This window comes from Canis lupus, chromosome 5, assembly GCF_048164855.1.
Source record: "Canis lupus baileyi chromosome 5, mCanLup2.hap1, whole genome shotgun sequence".
In the NCBI taxonomy this organism is placed as follows: domain Eukaryota; kingdom Metazoa; phylum Chordata; class Mammalia; order Carnivora; family Canidae; genus Canis; species Canis lupus.
The window spans coordinates 84,825,232-84,844,430 of record NC_132842.1 but is presented as its reverse complement, the minus strand read 5'-3'; the positions used below and the strand labels follow the sequence as shown (position 1 = coordinate 84,844,430).

The 19,199-nt window shown below is 43.5% G+C and overlaps 1 protein-coding gene across 10 annotated transcripts in view; it reads left to right on the top strand.

The window, feature by feature from the left end:
• Positions 1–19,199, top strand: part of VPS13D (vacuolar protein sorting 13 homolog D) — a 236,859-nt gene that overhangs the window by 7,361 nt on the left and 210,299 nt on the right. For all 10 annotated transcript variants that reach the window (XM_072828308.1, XM_072828307.1, XM_072828306.1 and 7 more), the window contains exons 3-17: positions 1,060–1,137; positions 3,518–3,708; positions 3,809–3,889; positions 7,307–7,423; positions 10,113–10,217; positions 11,793–11,963; positions 12,364–12,464; positions 13,312–13,480; positions 13,648–13,749; positions 13,917–14,118; positions 15,117–15,296; positions 16,353–16,483; positions 17,317–17,392; positions 17,806–17,976; positions 19,016–19,146. In XM_072828308.1, the coding sequence (XP_072684409.1) occupies positions 1,060–1,137; positions 3,518–3,708; positions 3,809–3,889; positions 7,307–7,423; positions 10,113–10,217; positions 11,793–11,963; positions 12,364–12,464; positions 13,312–13,480; positions 13,648–13,749; positions 13,917–14,118; positions 15,117–15,296; positions 16,353–16,483; positions 17,317–17,392; positions 17,806–17,976; positions 19,016–19,146 (2,006 nt within the window). The remainder of the gene's footprint in view (positions 1–1,059; positions 1,138–3,517; positions 3,709–3,808; positions 3,890–7,306; positions 7,424–10,112; positions 10,218–11,792; positions 11,964–12,363; positions 12,465–13,311; positions 13,481–13,647; positions 13,750–13,916; positions 14,119–15,116; positions 15,297–16,352; positions 16,484–17,316; positions 17,393–17,805; positions 17,977–19,015; positions 19,147–19,199) is intronic.

The window sequence follows — 19,199 nt, the reverse complement described above, 5'->3', positions numbered from 1 at the left end:
AATTGTTTCTTGTATTGGTTTGTCTCTGGCTGGCTTGCCTTTCTTTTGAGTTCCTGTACCAGTTAATGGTTGCTGGGCAGTTGTCTGTACTCTCTGTTCTCAGAAATTGCCTTCGGTGGTGCAGTTTTGTAGAATGATGGCTGTCTCCTCCGCCCCTTAGGACGGGGACCCCGCCTTCTCTTGTATTTCCAGTGGCCAGCACGGTGTCTGCTGCAGATTGGGGAGTGGTATATCAGTGTGTTTGCATGACTTCCACAGCGAGGAGAGGGAGAGATCCAGCCACACCCTCTCCACTATGCTTCGGCTGTTCAGGGACATCTTGTACCTCTAGGTTTCAGTCCTATAAAAGCTGGGTCTGAAAAGGACCTTCAGCGGTGGTTTGTTCTTTGCTTTCTAACAGGTAATTAGGCCTGCAAGCATAGATGCAGAGAACATGTGGAGCTAGTCTTTCCAGAAGAGAGTATAATTCCCTTTGGTGACCATCTTTATTTAATTCTCATGGGCTCTCATGTTATGTGCAATATACCCATTTTGGGGGAGTGGGTGGGTTGCCAGAGCTTGTTAAAAATGTCAAATTTCTGTGTTTCAATCCCAGAGATGTCTTGAGGGGGGTCTAGGAGCCTGCATTTCTTCCCAGGTGACTTAGATGGCGAATATTTGCCTAAACCAGGGGTCTGCAAACTGGTTAGCTGGTCAAATCCAAACTGAGAATGGCTTTTTTTTTTTTTTTTAAAGGCTTGTAAAAACCCAACAACACAAAACAACCAGAGAGAATATACAACAGATAGTCTAAAGCTTAAAGTATTTACTGTCTGCCTTATTATAGAGAAAGATCCTTGCCTACACCCTTCACCTGCTGGTGAGCTTCAGCTGTCAGAACGGGATGGTTCGGGAAACTAGTAAAGCTAGTGTACACAGGCTGATTGTGGGGTTACTCCTGGCTTTTTATAGCTGGGTTAAGCTGTAAGACTTCACCTTTAACTTTTAATGATTTGCATATAGTAAGTGCCTACTGCATATGTTGGGTGAACATTTCATGATGTCATTTTTATTTTTCAGGTGCTGTTGAGTTGGAAAACTTGCCCTTAAAGAAAGATGCCTTGAAAGAACTAGAATTACCATTTGAAGTCAAAGCCGGTGTGTGGAACTCTACAGGAGAGGGAGGCAGTTTTGAGTCTTACTCTGCATGGGACAGGAAAACTGAGAGCCCTTGAGTTTGGCTCTGTTTGAGCAGGAAGAGGCAGGATAGGAAATACCGAGTTTAGATCAGTCCTCAAGTTTGGCCTTTTCTATTAGGATGACCTTGGGGCAGTGGTGGGGAGGTCAGGTGTTTCCCAGACATATTGAATCAGAACTGCCAAGGGAGTGTCCTTGAACCTGCATGTTTAATAAGTACCACAGGTGATTCTTACATTTCCTAATGTGTGAGAACTTCTGTCCTAGATACAGGGGGTTCTTATTTTTGGAGAGTTCATTATATTACTGAGAGGTTGTTTATTGAATGAAAGGTGGGCTCTGGCACAGTGTGCTTTCTGGCGGCGTGGCTTTGGGGAAGTTTCCTTGCCACTCTGTGTGTGCTTCTTAGTCTTTAAGATGAGATGATAATCATTGTACCTACATCAGAGGGTTGTGGAAAGGAATGCATGAGTTACTGCGTCAAAATTACTCGAAACAATGCCTAGCACACTAAATAGATGTTTGCAGTTACTGTAGGAGTTCTGCAGTTACTAGGTTTGGTAAGGAAACAAGAATTGTCTTGGAGTAAATTTATTCTTTGTTGGGGCTCTTGGCTTACTCAGGCAGTGGAACCCGCGACCCTTGATCTCAGGGTTGTGAGTTCGTTCCCCATGTTGGGTGTGAAGATTACTTAAAAATAAAATCTTTATAAAAGTTCTTTGTTAAATGACCATGTATAAAATTAGTCCCTATTCAGACGCAGCGTCATCATTCAGTAATAGCTTGTTGATGTCAGTCTTTTCATTACTTTTGAGTACTTATGTTACAGTAAAATGCAAGTACAGTGCAAATCAGTTGCTGGGTGAAGTAGGATAGAAATCTTGCAAAAGATTTAGGCTTTCTTGAAGTCACTTCGAGTGATGGGTGAACTGCTGGAATCACAGGCAAAGGCACTGAAAAATGAGAATCTGAAAGAAACTGAGGAATGATGATACTGAGGGCACTTCCAAAGAGTTATTATTTGAATGTCAAAGGATTAGGAAAGGCTCTTGCGGGAAATTGATGAAGTTTCCTAATATTTTTGCAAAAATGACCCTCTTTTACTTTTTTTTTCTCCAAAAAGTAAATGAAATATAACAGAGGTTATATTTTGCTGTCACCTAACTTATCAGACATGCCTCTTCCCCCCAATAATTTAGGTTAGAATTACAATCGCACACTAATTATTATTAAATTGTTTGTGAGTTGGCATATCGTTGGTATGTGGTTTGAGTTATGATATAAATTATTAAATAGAAAAGACTTTCACTTTTCTAGATAAAATCCAAATTAAAATGTTTTAATTATTTGTTGCCATTTCTTAATTTATTACTGGATTACACAGTTGATCACTTGGTGTTAATATTCTCCTATCTTCAACAAATCAATCCTATTTGAATTCTAGATCTTAGAGGGTAGAAATCACTCAGAAAACATGTGTTTCTTTCAGAGGGAGCATATTAGTTGGGCCATGTGGATCTTCCAGAGATCCTTTAGGACAGTTCAGATATTCTTCTGCGTTATTCCTTAGTGGTAACTTGCCTCTTATTAATTGAATTTAAAGAAGACCTGTGTCCTAGGAGACTGCTAAATATGGTAACATTTGGGAAATCAGTCTGAGTTCTCATGAAGAATCAGGATTCTTTCTCGATAGAGTGCCACTGTAGCATTTTAACCACAGTTCGGTTGGTGTGTTCAAGACTGGATATACTGTGAGTAACTGCCAAGAAGTGCTTCTCAACCAGCCCAGTAATAATGAACAAGAAATGAGTTTCATGCTCATGGGCTTGTGCAGGTGCTGTGGGGAGAAAAGACAAGGAAGTTTAAGAGGTAGTTCACTTGGGGAAGAAGGACTTTGCAGAAGCGAGGTGTTGCATTTGATAGGGTTAAATTGGGCTTTTCTTTTTTTAAGATTTTATTAGAAACAGAGATAGCAACAGATAGCACAAGTGGGGAGGAGAGGGAGAAGCAGGCTCCCTGGTAAGCAGAGAGCCCAACTTGGGGCTCGATCCCAGGACCGGACCCTGAGATCGTGACCTAAGCCGAAGGCAGGCACTTAACCAACTGAGCCATCCAGGCGCCCCCACTTTGGGCTTTCCATGTACTTTATTGTGCCTCGTTCTTACAGATCTCAGCCTACAGCTTTCTGTTTCCCATGTATGAGAACCTGCTGCCTGTTTTCTTAGATTAAAAAATAAATGGTAAAAATACTCATGCTTCTTATAGAAAACTAAAAGGATGCAGAAAACCAGTAAGAAGTAAAAATGTGGATGGATACTTGACAAGACTTTGCTTTTCCCAGGCTTAATTGGGAAGGTAACTCTTCAGATTCCCTTTTATCGCCCCCACGTGGATCCTTGGGTGATCTCCATCTCCAGCCTTCACTTAATTGGAGCCCCTGAAAAGCTAGAGGATTTCGATGATGAGAAGGAGAAACTCTTGGAGAGGGAGCGCAAGAAGGCTCTGCTTCAAGCCCTGGAGGACAGATGGAAGGTGAGGCGCACCCCGTCGGCCACCAGACCCAGACCAGCCACGGTGAGACATGAAGTGAGCAGAGCACTGGATCTGCTAACACCAGCTCTTTCCTTTGCAGAATGAACGCCAGCGGAAGGGGGAGTCCTACTGGTATTCAGTTACCGCCTCTGTAGTTACGAGAATTGTGGAGAATATTGAAGTAAGTCCTCCTGACTTTTTTATAAAGTATAAACATGACAGGGACTTCTCCAGCTTAACTGTGTCTTGCTTCTCGGTACCATGTTTCTTGTAGGTTCAACTGAAATGATGTTCTGAGCCATGGCTGACTGCTCAGGTCAGCTCTTACAGGCTGCGCCAAAGGAAAACCTGAAAAGCAAGTCTCCAGCCCTGGGCAGACATGGGTTTTTCTTGCTTCAGCTTGTGTCAGTAGGAGTTTTCCTTTCACTCACATTTTGCTTTGTTTTTGAATGTTGGACTCACTTGCCGAAAGGATGTGCCTCCTTAGAAGCCAGGTCACCTAAACCTTTGTGACTGATCATTTCGGGGCAAATCACTTCACTTCTCGGTCTTGGTTTCTTCATCTGTAGAACGAGAGAGGTTGAATACACAGTTTCTAGTTGATTCCATAGTGAATTGCGGACAGCCCACGGAGATGTTTAATCTCCTACTGATGGATCTGGTGGTGGTTTGATGAGTTACAGTGTCAGGGCTGGTGGCCACGGTTTCTACTTTACTTACAGTTTTGTTTTCCTCCTCAAAAACTAGACCAGGGTCTGCTCTCGTTTTCACAAATGCCCTAAGAGTAAGCCCATACATAGCACCTCTGGGGTTTTCTTGCAATGCCAACGTGACACAGGCCAAATGGTTTCAAGGTATACTACTTCCCCTCAAACTGTCGGAGGTTGTTGGTTTCATAACTGTCATGAGATTGACAGAGAGATTGGTACATTTGAGGTGAGCGCTTTGAATTCTGTTTTAGACAGTTGTATTTTTTTAGCTGTCATTTATTTTAAATAATTCATCATTATTTTTACTAATAGCTTGAACTAACTGAGATTTAGTTCATATCCCATGAAGTTCACACTTTTAATGTATACATTCTAGTGTTTTTTCTTTTTTTAATTTTTAAAAAAAGTTTTTATTTATTTTGAGAGAGAGAGAGAGAGAGCGCGCGCGCACAAGTGGGGGGAGAGGCAGAAAGAGAGGGAGAAGTAGACTCCCTGGTGAGCAGGGAGCCCAGTGAGGGTCTTGATCTTAGGTGAATCATGACCTGAGCCAAAGGTAGATACCTAACCCACTAAGCCACCCAGGTGAGGCGGCTCCACTCTAGTGTTTTTTTTTTTTTTTTAAGATTTTATTTATTTATTCATGAGAGACACACAGTGAGAGAGAGGCAGAGACACAGGCAGAGGGAGAAGCAGGCTCCATGCAGGGAGCCCGATGTGGGACTCGATCCTGGGACCCCGGGGTCACACCCTGGGTCAAAGGTAGGCACTAAACCACTGAGCCACCCAGGGATCCCCTCACTCTAGTGTTTTTTTTCAGTGTGTTTACAAAGTGCCTAGATTACAGTCCCTAATGGCAGACCACTTTCATTACCCCCAAAAGAAACTGCATCCCCACTTATAGCCACACCCTTTCCTCCGCTCCCTCTAGCCCCATGCAACCACTGAACTACTTCTCTTATGGAAACTGCCTATTTTGGACATTTCCTATCCATGTGGTCGTACACCATGTGGCCTTTTGTGTCTGGCTTCTCGCACTTAGCGTAATGCTTTCAAGGTTCGTCCATATTGTGGCATATTCTGGGACTTGATTCCTTTTTATGACTGAATAGTGTATTCCATCAAAGATACAGATTGTCAGAGATAAAGTTGAATGTTAGTTACAGTGGTAGAAACAGATTTTATTCAATAACTTTTTTTTTTTTTTCCCAATAACTGTTGACAAAAGTGGAAAGAACAGAGCTCTACTCCAGTTTGCACAGGGGTGACAGGGAGAGGCAGGGGATCCGTGTGGGGGAGGGCTCAGGTGAAAAATGACCCAGGGTCAGTGTCCATGTGATAAGATCAGCTGTATCTGCTAGCTGGGCTTCTGTGCTCCGAGAGACAGAGACTGAGATTGAGACTGGTCTTGTCCTTCCTGGTGATGACATTTCAGAGGAATGGTTTTCAAGTCCTTGATTGTAGGAGATACATACATATCTCATAGAGACAGAGAAAGGATTCACAATTGTAAGCTGTCTTTGGTACATGCTCTAAGAAAGGGAGGTCAGGGACCTAATGTCAGGCGTTGGCTGGAACAAACAGCCCTGAGCTTTTCCAGACAGGAACTCAGAATGAGGCTGGAATGTCCCAGGGACACAGCCTTAGGCTTGCTAGAAGCTGTGTTAACATGTGCTCAGATCTCTCTGCCTAGGAGGTTGAATGGACTATCCATACTGAGAGGTTTTGCGGTTTTCGGGATATACTACATTTGTTTATCTGCCTATCAGTTGATGGACATTTGGGCTGTTTCCACTTTTCGCCTGTTACAAATAATGCTGCTGTAAACATTCATGTATATGGTTTTGTGTGAATATATGTTTTCAGTTCTCTTGAGTATATACCTGGGAGTGGAATTGCTAGAGTCATCTGGTAACTGTGTTTAATTTTATGAGGAACCGGCAAACTGTTTTCCAAAGAGGCTGCACTGTTTTACAGTTTCACCATTGATGTGGGAACATTTTAACTTCTCTGCAACCTCATCCACCCTTGTTACTGTCTGTCTTGTGAGGATGACCACACTAGCGGGTGTGAGGTGCTAAGTTGCTGTGGTTTTGATTTGCATTTCCTTAATGGCTAATGTTGGACATCTTTCCACATACTTAAGGCCACTTGTATATCTTTTTTGTTTTTGTTTGTTTTTAAATTTTTATTTATCTACGATAGTCACACAGAGAGAGAGAGAGGCAGAGACACAGGCAGAGGGAGAAGCAGGCTCCATGCACCGGGAGCCTGACGTGGGATTCGATCCCGGATCTCCGGGATCGCACCCTGGGCCAAAGGCAGGCGCCAAACCGCTGCGCCACCCAGGGATCCCGACTTTATCCACTTTAATAAGTTCTGTCACCTCTCTGAATTCAACATCATTCAATACAAAAGTCCACACGTTATTGCAGAATCTGTTTGTATTTAGAGAGCCCCTGAAATTGACTGTTCCTAACCCTCTGCGCCAATGCTGAATTATAGCTTTATTAAACTGAAGGAGAACTTTAAGGGCAAGTTGGGGGGTGATCTGTTGAGATTGTATGAGCTCATCAAGGCTCTCTTGGAGACTGTTTCCCAAAGTGGTATTTCTATATAACTGATATGTCATGGCTTAGGAGGAAGAAATTGTTTTTCTTATTCAGGCTTGCATTGATGTCCTGTGGGGAAGGTGCTTCCCGCCGCAGAGCGGACTGAAGCCGAGCGGACCGAAGCGGAGCGGCCAGCGGCCCAGCAGGAAGCACCCACTTCCCGACCGCCTCTTCGGCCGCCACAGGACTACTGTGGCTTATTTAAATGCTCAAGGGCAGTTTGACGTCTACCTGTAGCACATGTCTAAATGCATTTTCCTTTTGTTCTCCCCTTTGCAGTTAAAAATTCAAGATGTTCATTTGCGCTTCGAAGATGGTATTACTAATCCGTCCCATCCTTTTGCGTTCGGCATCTGTATTAAGAATGTGTCCATGCAGAATGCTGTGAATGAACCTGTGAGTATGCACTGTGCTTGCAAGCTAGGAAGAAAGCACTGATTCTGGGGAATTTGGGGCTCTGCCTTTGGTCATTGCATGTTCTGTAAAGGAGATCGCATTCTTTCTTACCACGTTCTTTGGTGGGAATGTATATTTCTTGCTGTGTCAACAGATTAATGTGCCGGAATAGGGAAGTGGCCCATTTTCTCTGATGTTTTGTTATTTCACTCAGAACCACATTAACATTTAAGGTCTTTTTCATTTTATGCACAAGGAAACTGAGTCACAGAAAAGATTTCAGCTTTGATTTTCTTCTCATGCTATGTGTACTACTGGGGTAGGCTTCTGTTTCCTAGAATTGGTGTGCCCTGGCAATATTGGTTGATGCCTTCACGTCTTGAACCCCATTCTCCACCTCTCTTCTGACCTTCTCATTCGTGGTCTTTACCTATGGGACATCTCTGTGGTGTTTTAGGCTTGTCATAAGCAAAATTATCCCCTTATGTTTCACTGGCCCATTTTGCTTCCCTGAAACCAAATTTTTCCCTTTATTCTCTGACAAGTTACCGAATGTTACAACGAATAAAACTAACATCCTTTGAGCTGTTTTCTGTGCCAGCCACTGTTGTGCTTACATGATTTATCTCATTGAATTCTCAGTTCTTTTTACCACCACTGTTAGCCTCATATTGCACACAGCTAAGGACGCTAAGGTTACAGAGTGATGGAATGGTGGAACCAGGTCTTGAGCCCACATGGACCAGTTGCAGAGTAGGGGTTTGCAAACTGCACTGTAGAGCAAAATCTCCCCTACCCCCGTTTTTGTCTGTAAAGAATTACTGGATCATGGTCACAGTCATCATTTACATATGCTTCAAGGCTGCTTTTGTGCCCCAGAGGGCAGAGTTGAGTAGTTAAAACAGAAACTGTGATCCACAAAGCCGTCATATGTACTTCCTGGACTTTTTCAGAAAAAGTTTGCCACCCTTGCTCTGGAGCATGTGTCCTTACCGTTACACTTATCTCCACAAGCCTGTGCTCATCCTTTTGCTTCATATTCCTTAACCTCAATATCCAGCCGCTCACAGCATCTGGCCAGTTTCCTTGCAAAATGTCTCAAATATGTCTCTTCCTGTCATCCTCGGTGCAACTGCCTTACTTCAGTATCCTGTAAGCTTTGGCCTGGGCTAATAAACATGCTGTTCCACGACCTTGCTTCCATCCCAGGCCATTGTTTCTTTCTAAACCAATGCTTCCCACTGTCTTCCACATCATGGCACACATAGGAAAAGTATATTATTTGGACAGGACCCTGGGGCAAATGCATGTGACTGCTGAGGGCTGGAGGTGGTTAAGCCCGGTATTTTTTCTTTTTTTTTTTAAAGATTTTATTTATTCATGAGACACACACAGAGAGAGAGGCAGAGACATAGGTAGAGGGAGAAGCAGGCTCCATGCAGGGAGCCTGATGTGGGACTCGATCCTGGGACTCCAGGATCACACCCTGGGCTGAAGGCAGGCACTAAACCGCTAAGCTACCCAGGGATCCCAAGCCTGATATTTTTAAATGTAACTTGAGCGTATAAATTTGCTCATTTCCTGATACACTCATGTCTCTTTTTCTCTAGCACACCAGGGTGGGAAGCTTTACTTTGCACTATTGCCAGAGTTCTGTTTCTAAAACACATACTTGCCCCTGGTGGCATGCCTTCCTCACAATCCTGGTGGCTCCATGTCCCTTCAAGTATGAAGTCCAAACTCCTTAGTATGGCATAAACTTTCTTTGCTAGTGTATTAGTTTCCTCGGGCTGCCTTAACAAATTACCACAAACTAAATGACTTGAAATGACAGAAATTTATTCTCTTTAGTTCTGGAAGCCTGAAATCGGAATCAAGGTGTTTGTGGGGCTAGTTTTATCTGGAGGCTCTGAGGAAGAAACCGTCCCTCCTTGCTTCTGGAACGCCTTAGCATTCCTTGGCTTTTGGGTGTATAGCTTCCACCTCTGCCTCCGTCTTCACATGGTCTTCTCCCCTGTGTGTCTGCCTTCTCTTCTTCGGATGCCAGTCATTAGATTAGGGACCCAGTCATCCACTATGACCTCATTTTAATTTGATTACGTCTGTAAAGACCCTATTTCCAAATAATGTGACATTCGCAGGTTCTAGGAGGACGTGAATTTTTGGGTTAACTACTTAACCCAGTAAACCTAGTAGCGTTCCAAGCTGCTTTTATTAGCACTTAACTCTACTCCCAAGTGTGTGTTCGTGCACCTGTACCAGTGCTGCCCTCACACTGTGAGTACAGAGCTCCTTTTACCCAGATGTAGTCACCAGCTTCTGAAGCTGCCAGGCCTTTTGTATGGTGGACCGGACACTTGGACCTGTGTCCCCATGCTTCCCTCCTACCCTGCCTACCTTGTGCCAGAAACATACAGCTTTTGATGCTCATCTACACGGTGACATTTTCTCTTTTGTTTGCTCATAGCATCTTATGTACTCTTCTGCTTTCTGCTTCATTAAAATTGATGTGTGTGTGTATTCCTACTTAGCTAGATTTTGAACACTTTAAGAGCAAAGCCATGTTTTAATTCAGTTTTGTTTCCCGGTGTCTTGCAAAGTGCTGATGCAGGCCTCTTCAGACCTGGTTTATTGAATGAATAAGTCTGTGAATAAAGAGGCTCATGTGTTCTTCCCTGTTTTACCTCAGGTACAGAAGTTAATGCGGAAGAAGCAACTAGACGTAGCAGAGTTCAGCGTCTATTGGGATGTCGATTGCACTTTCCTGGGGGATTTGCCCCAGGTGGAGTTACAGGTACGATTCTGGTGGAAGGGTGTGGGGCTGCTGCATGGGTTTCTGTTCTCAGTGGCTCTGATCACCGCGCCCACAGCCCTCTCTCTCTCCACTGGTGTCCATGCCAAATGAGTTTGCTGGAGGTACTTTGCGTGCATGTAATGCTGAACAATATACAGTGTTCTGATATGTTTCACATTTGTATTGCATTCTAGGTTCCTTTCCTTTTTTTCACTTAAAGCTGTGTTTTTAAGATTAATGTCACTATTTATATTTCTGGTTCATTGCTTCTGACTCCTGCATAGTAGTCCATGGTATACATCTAACATCCTGTATTATAGTTACCTATTCTTTTTAAAATTTTTTAAAATATTTTATTCGTTCATGAGACACAGAGAGAGAGGCAGAGACACAGGCAGAGGGAGAAGCAGGCTCCACGCAGGGAGCCCAATGTGAGACTTGATCCCAGGACTCCAGGACCACACCTTGGGCTGAAGGCAGGCGCTAAACCACTGAGCCACCCAGGGATTCCCAAGTTACCTGTTCTTTAAGCTGTCACAAATTTGACATCTAGATTTTAAGTGAACAAAGCACCAGATCTGATCCTTAAAGAAGACCTTTCTTATTATATATATGTTGAAACGTCACCTTTGGTGGTATTCCTTTAAGAAGTACTTAGAAAGTCATTAAAATCATGGGACATAAAGTATTAGTGCTTGTGAAGGATAAAAAAATTCTGAGTTTGGGCAGCCCAGGGGGCTAAGCAGTTTAGCGCTGCCTTCAGCCCAGGACGTGATCCTGGAGTCCTGGGATCGAGTCCCACGTCAGGCTTCTGCATGGAGCCTGCTTCTCCCTCTGCCTATGTCTCTGCCTCTCTCTCTGTCTCTGTCTATCTCTCTCTCTGTGTGTGTGTCTCATGAATAAATAAAATCTTAAAAAAAATAAAGGTTTAAAAAAAAATTCTGAGTTTAATCTTTTGGTAAAGGAATTGTCGGTGGTTTAGGTAGAATGGAAAAAAAGGACTCCATTTCCCCCCCCACGCAAGATTTTCTTTGGATTGCATGCTGTTGTACAGAATGGTTTCATTTTGCTAATACAGTTAAATAAATACTGTACATCTATACAGTTGAACTGTATGTGGTTAGAAAAAATAAGATGTTTATGATGAATATGGGATAGTCTTCAAGATTTAGTATTGATTTTAAAGAACCGAGGTAAGACAATGTGTGTACCATTTGTGTGAGAATGGTTAAAAAACCAGAAAATCATGGATCAGTCTGAACATATACGGAATGCCTCTGGGGGAGACAGAACAATCGGTATTATTGGTTGCCTCTGGGGAGAATAATTGGGTGGCTGGAGGATGGGAGTTGGAAGGAGATATTTCACCTTTTTTTGCCTTTCAGTTTTGAACCATGGGAATGTTTTAACTAATAAGAAATATAGATAAAAAAAAAATACTAGCAAGCTTTAGATTCCTGTTTTTGTCCTGGTTTGGTATTCTGAGGTAATAAACTGTAAATTCGGTAATATACCAGCATGTAACTTGATCCCGAAAACATTTGCCATGATGACAGACATTCTTGTGACACTCAGGAGGCCATGGACAAGAGCATGGAGAGCCGCGATCATCACTACATCCTGGAGCCTGTGTGCGCATCTGCTCTCTTGAAGAGAAACTGCTCCAAAGAGCCGCTGAGGTCTCGGCACGCTCCCCGGATCGAATGCGATATTCATTTGGAGACCATCCCCTTGAAACTCTCACAGGTACTCTTTCTTCCTGCTGCTTTATATTCTCCTTGTTGAACCAGTAACTGGGACAAAGGAAGCATGGTGACAGGAAGGTCTAGATGCCTCACAGCACCCCAGCGGGAAAGAGCGTGCCTGTGAGACCGCAGGTGTGGCGAGTGTAGCACCCACTGTGCGTTACACGGTTGGCTTGGGGTGCTGTCAAGTTAGTTTTGATTTGGTTTTGAAGTGCTGGGCAGAGTCCAGGACATATAGTAAATACGAATACTTCACTGCGCTTGGAGAGAAGTGCCACATGATGCTGAAACGTGGCCTTCCATGCGCACTGGGGTTCGGTTTAGTGGCCTGACCGAGGTATGGAGTAAAAGAAACACGTCAGTTCTAACCTAGTTCTTTTCTCTCCACCTCTGCTGAAAAGCTGCAGTACCGGCAGATGATGGCATTCCTCAAGGAGCTGGAGCGAAAGGAGAGGCAGAGCAGGTTTCGAAGATGGAAGCCCCGAGTGGCTGTGTCTGAGAAGTAAGTGCTTGGAAATGGCACCGTATGGTGTGGCTGTCCTTGTCTGTGGGTCAGAAATGTGCATCACTGTCGCTTACACGTGGCTGGAGCTGAACTACGGTTGATATTTTTGGCCTTTAAAATGTCATTTCCGTGGTTGATCTGTGTTGACGTTCTTACTGTACGTTTTGTTGGCACTGTGGGTTCGCTCTCAGGTAGAGTGCAGCAGAGTTAAGGTCCTCTTGGTCTTACTTAGCAGGTAGACTGGTGTCGCTCCACTGGGATCTGCCCGTGTGGGAAATACTTGGCAGTGATCTCTGTACCTCCTTTCCTACGTCTCTCTGCTCCCACGCTATTTGAGCAGCATTTATGTAGCACACTTTATGATTTCTGTAGCAAAAATAAATCTTTTTCTGTTGCAGTAATAGGCTCGACCAGTCTAGTATATTACAGATTTTAAAGATCTGTGTATTTTCATGTCTTTTCTGAAGTATGCCTTTTAAAATCTTTAGTGTCCAAATTCTTGCTAATTCTCTTAAGATCGTCGTTACCTTGTAGTCACTAGTTGACTCTGTCAGTAGACAGGACTGCTATTATGGGTAATTCAAACCAATCCAGTACTATATTATTATTATTGATGTCTTAGTTGAGAATCTATTATTTGATGTTCTTTGTCAGCAGATTGACTTTACTCACATGTTGGGTTTAGTCTAATGTTGAAATGAGCTGGAGGCATGAAGTATTGGTGGGCAAGAGAAGAGAGGTCTCAGAGGAGGAATAGGGTTGTTTATGTACATTGTCCTGGGTTGAGGATGTTTTAGTCGCTTTTATTGTAAGAGGTAATTAACATTGTTATGACACCTCTCAGCTGCCGAGAATGGTGGTACTTTGCTCTGAATGCTAACCTGAACGAGATCAGAGAGGAGAGGAAGCGTTGTACCTGGGACTTCTTGTTACACCGTGCCCGCGATGCTGTGTCTTACACCGACAAATACTTCAGCAAGCTGAAAGGAGGCTTGCTGCCTGCAGATGACAGGGTGAGGGGATTGTTGTTATCTTCATTGTTTCTTGGCTTTCAGCAGGAATGTTGGGAGCCAGGTGGGTTCTCTCTCAGTGCTTGGAGTAGTTTGTGAAGGTGTCTGGTTTCTCTGCAGCTATAAGACCTGTTTTGTTTTTGTTTTTGTTTTTGTTTTAACCCAAACAGGAGGAGATGCGTCGGATTGAGGAGGAACAGAGCTTTGAGGAATTGAAGATTTTGCGTGAACTGGTTCATGAGCGATTTCACAAGCAAGAAGAACTGGCAGAGGTAAGAAATCCTCTGTGAGAAGATATGTTCAGTCCTAACATGCTCAGACTGCTTCCGTGTGGATGTGCTGTGCTTCTTGGGGATGGGGAGGACAGAGAATGATCAGTGGCAGGTCACAGCTTGTTTGTCTTTGGGGACTCATATTTGCTCCTTTCTGGTTGACACAGAGCCTACGAGAGCCTCAATTTGATTCTCCAGGAGACTCTCCTGGAGACCCAGAGACCAGTGGAGGCAGTGGGATGCTACAGTACCTTCAATCCTGGTTTCCTGGCTGGGGTGGCTGGTATGGGCAGCAGACCCCTGAGGGGAGACCGGTTGAGGGACTGTCAGCAGAGCAGCCTGAACAGTGGACTCCCGAGGAGATCCTAGGTAAGGTGGGAGCGGAATTTTGCTTCCCGGCCCTTGGCTGTTGTGAAGGGAGACACTTGGTTCATAAAAATCCATCTGTTTGTGCAATGGCCCATGGTATTTTCAAATAAAAGAAGTAGACATTTGTAAAACGGTTTGTCTCCCGTTCATAGATTGAGATGGAGGAAATTTTTGAGAGATACTTCATTTACAACTTTGTTGCTAAACTTGAATAATTAGCATAGTTTCGGGACTGAGTGGCAGCGATTGTAGGACTAGGTGAGTTCGAAAGGTTTAAACTCTGAAGCTTAAGCATCAGTCCAAGGCCACTCTTTAGACCCATGCTGTCCATTATGGTAGCCATAGCCACAGATGGCTATTTATTTTTATTAAAAAAAATATTTAATTGAAGCAAACTGATATAGTGTGCACACACCATACTTCTACAGATCAGTGACTTCCAGAGTGAGTATTCCTGTCTAACCTGGACGCTGGCAGAGAAATAAAACATAATCAGCACACCGGAGGGCTTTGTGCATTTGTTGCAGTCACTCTCTCGCATGTTATCATCTATTTCTTGACTTATAACACCAGAGGTTTGTTTACCCATTTTCAAACCAATGGCTCTTTAAATTCAAATTAATTCAAAGAAAAACAATTTTTTTCCTCAGTTATACTAGCCACATTGGCCACGGGACTCAAAGCCACTTGTGGTTGGTGGTGCCTGGGCCAGACGGTGCAGATGTAGAACATTTCGCTGCTTTGGGCAGCGCTGCTTAAGCTGGACTTTGTCATGAGCCTTAACGTCCTCCCTTGTTGGAGAATAAGTTGATAAGCTTTCCTACAAAACTGCGATCATTTTACATTAGGAATGAAACAGTCACTCCTGACTTTGGAATTCTTCCCTAAAAAAAGGGAGAAACTTGTTAAATAATATCGTCGCCGTAATCAGCGTGCCTGGTGGTGCCGTTTTTGGTTTTCGTGTTTTCTCCTAAAGTCTTTCCTTTGTCATTGCTCAGGCACCGAGGAGTTTTTTGACCCGACCACCGATGCATCCTGTCTGAGCGCGTACACGAAGCGGGACCTTGTTTTTGCCAGACTGCACTTGCGGCTGCAGCGGGGTTCTGTGACACTGCTGCGCCAGGAGCAGGGCACCCCACAGACGGAGGAGAGCGCCTTCCTGCAGCTTGAGTTGTCAGGTGTGGCCCCACAGAGCGGCCTGGTGCTGCTGCTCCCTGCCTGCACCAGCATCCCCTTGAGTCTCCTTATTTGTGCTCGTTCTGTTCTAGAAACTGGCCATGAGCACCAAGCAATTGCACGCTGGGTCATTGCTGCTGGGGGAACATAGGCTTGAGGGCCTCTGAGCCTCCGATCATAACGTTCACTGACGGATCGGTACCTGACCTTGGTGCAAGTGTGTCTGTGTGTAAAGACAGTTCATTTAATATATATAGGGGATTCATTAATACCGAGCTCGTGGCCAGCGGCACTGTAACTCCTGTCTGAATGCAGCACTGTGTGTGGGGATCATTTTAAACAGTGAAATCACCAACAAAAATTTTGCATTTGTACAAAAATGCAAACAGCTTGGCACTAAATAGACCACGAGAGGGGCATTTGTGTGCAGTATGAACCAAGCCAAACCAAGAAAGCAGAGCGATGTTACCTGGTTCACCCTTGGCTGACTCAGATTTGTTTCTGCTCTACACATGTCTCAGAAGCACCACCAGGATGGATCTCGGGGTTGTAAATGAGTTTTAGTGAGTAGGTGAATTCACAAACATGAAACCCGTGAATAATGAGGACTGACCATGTTTGATGTGTTTTTGTGACTTTGAATTAATGGTGTATGAATATGCAGATTTTTTTTTTTTTTTACATCTCACACGTACTTTTATTTTGGTCCAAAAAATAGCCACTTATCTCAATAATTTAAAGGTAAACAACCAAAAAAAAAAGTTTGTTTGACTTTATAATTTTGAGAGCTGAGATAGCACAAACGTAGTGTGAATTAGCAGATTGCTTGAACTCAATTATAAGGTGCTCTGTTAAGAATTCATTCATTCTGTTACAAAGCTTTTAATATTCCTTATGTATTTATAGAGAGTGACTTATACAGACATACTGATATATAGGTAGGCTTTTTTGTTTTACTTTCAAGGAAAAAGACTTCATGATACTTAGTCGTCCAGATACCTTTAAAATACTTGAGGGTATCATGGCGTAGTATCCACTCTTTGTTGATCTTTTTGTAGATGTGAAGCTATCGGCAGAATCTCTTCCTCGAAGAAATTCCTCGCTGCTCTCAGTACGGCTGGGGGGACTGTTTCTTCGGGACCTGGCCACAGAAGGAACCGTGTTTCCCCTTCTGGTGTTCCCGAATGCAGTATGTACGGCAGTGGGATGGCTGCTCCGTCCAGGGCTCTGTGACCTGTGCCCGACTTAGGCGTGCAAGAAATAGCACTAACTCCATTCATTCTGACATTTGGTCATCTGGAGACAGATGGGCTGATTAAAAAACAAACTGGAATTCAGTAAGGTTTTTTTAATTGGTCAGAGAGCAGATTAGAAGGAAGCAGTGCCTCCTTCCCTTCTTCCTCTCCTTAGTCGTGGCTGTTACGGAGTAGTTTGCTCTGTTTTGGAAGAAAATGCCAGAAGCACCACTGTTTTCATATTTCAAGGGCAATGTTTGCATCTCCTCTATCTGGAATTCATTTTCATGCATTTTGACCCTTAGTCACAGATCTTTTCCAGACTTACAAGAGAACCACTTCAACTTACCTATATATGTGTAATTTTTTACATTCAGTATACTTTACCAATTAGGTCTTTGATCTTGTTAAGTTGGTAAAGATACGGTCAGAATAGTTGAGCATTTAGCCACTTGCTCTGTCTGTGATTTTTTTTTTTTTAGGGGAGGGACTGTGGAGAGGGTGGGAGGAATGCAGCATAATCTAAGAAGCCATGCATACTTCATACTCATTTAGGAGTCATTCATTAAATGCGCGGACTGCAGAGTAGCATACTGTCCATATTAGGTTAGAAAAAGGCACAGACTAGAGAGGTCAGTCTGCAAGTCCTCTAATCCGATGTCAGATGAGTTTTGATGTGGTTGTGTTAAGTGAGAGTGATGCCAAAGGGCAAAACTAGAGGAAGTGTTTGCACAGTGAATTGTCCCCTCTCACCTGACATCTGTGCCTTTTGTGTATGTTTTAATAGCAAAAAGAAGTTGGCAGAGTCTCACAGTCTTTTGGTCTCCAAACAACATCTACAGACAGAAGTGATCATAACCCTGGTAATTTGTCGTATGTTCTTAAAACTAATCTTCAGAAATAAGATTATCGATCAGTAGTGCTGGTCAGTTGTAAGAGGGAGTGTGTCCTGTTTTGTCCAGCGGCTTGTTGTGTGGGTCTCTGTTGTTCATGGAGACCATGTTTTCTGTTAACCTGTGTGTGACAGGGGTAAGCCTGCAGGGCTTCCGAGGCCTGGGTTTCCATAATGAGAGTGAATATAACACCCCAATCTTGAGGATTCCTACTGAAAATTAGTCCTCGTTAGGGTCTCTATTTTATGAATTTTTCATAAATGAGAACTAATTGGAAAATAATTTAGAAAATATCTTTTTTTCCAGAATTCCTTACGGGTTATTAAGAATAAGGTGATTGTTTTTGCTGTGTTCCATATTCTTTCTCTGGTTCTTCCCTTTAGCTGCGGACCCAGACGACCCAGTTTTTGAGATGCTGTATGAGAGAAATCCAGTGCACAGCCATTTTGAGAGGCGGCTGAATGTCAGCACGAGGCCTTTGAACATCATATATAATCCCCAGGCTATTAAAAAAGTAGCAGACTTTTTCTACAAGGGAAAGGTTCATACCTCAGGTTAACTTTTTTGTTTGTTTGATCTTATGTTACTTTCTATAGACATCTTTCTTGTCATTTTTAGTGCTTTGGACAGGGGTTATTACACATTGAAGTGACCTGGTAGTGGCCGGAATCATGACCTAGAGGGCACATGGATGGTGTTGTCCTTAGTTATGGAATCAAAGTAGTTGTCCTTGCAAAGTCACTTTTCCAGAGGGGATCAATATCTTAAATATTTTCATTTTCTTTGCCCTCATCTGTCATACTTTAAAAAATTCTTTCCATTCTATTAGAATCTTGGTTTCCTTGGCTACCCAGGATATTTTAGGCCTGTGAATTTAGGAGGAATGTTCAAGAATTTCCCTCTAGATGGCAGGGTCTGTTCCACTTGTTTGGTGCAGCGTTAAATACTGCAGAGCTCATCCTTATGCTGTTCTATGTCATCATTGCTTTATTCATGCTTCCCTTTGTTCCCAAAAGAGATTTGAGATCGTAGAAGCAGAAAAAACACTTTCATTGACATGGACATTGATAACACAATAGTCCTTTCCTACATGTAGCCCCTCTCTCCCTTCTTAAAACAGTGGAGCTGCTTTAGTTTTTGGTCCAGTTTTGGAGTCTTCATGTCAACGACAGCCGTAAATGCCTTGGCTTTATTGCTCTGTCCCTGATAGAAGGCATTTCCTTCCAAATTCCACTTTCTCTATTAACGTAGTGTTATGCTTTCAGGATTTTAGAATAGTCTGGGATCTTTTCAGAAAATGGTTCAAAAATTCCAGTAACTTAGGTGCCCTTCCCGCATGTGCCACCCCCCCCCCCCCCCCCCCCCCGTGGCCAGGTCCCCCACCATTGCCTCACTCTTGTTACCCTTTGCAGTGGCAGGGCGAGTAGGAGTAGAACTGTTGTGCAGATGGTCTTCTAGCTCCGATGGAAATTGGTGATGAGAACAATGTTGCAGTGGTCTTTTCCACCCAGCCATTTGAAAATGCTCATTCTCAAAAAAAAAAAAAAAAAAAAAGGAAAATGCTCATTCTCCTGTGCATCCCTAATCTTGCAGGTTTTGGTTATCAGTCTGAACTTGAGCTGAGAGTGGCAGAAGCTGCCCGAAGACAGTACAACAAACTGAAGATGCAGACCAAGGCGGAAATCCGACAAACTCTCGATCGTTTGCTAGTGGGTGATTTCATTGTAAGTGGGGCAGGGGCAGGGGCAGGGTGGGGGCAGGCGTTCTTTCTGTCAAG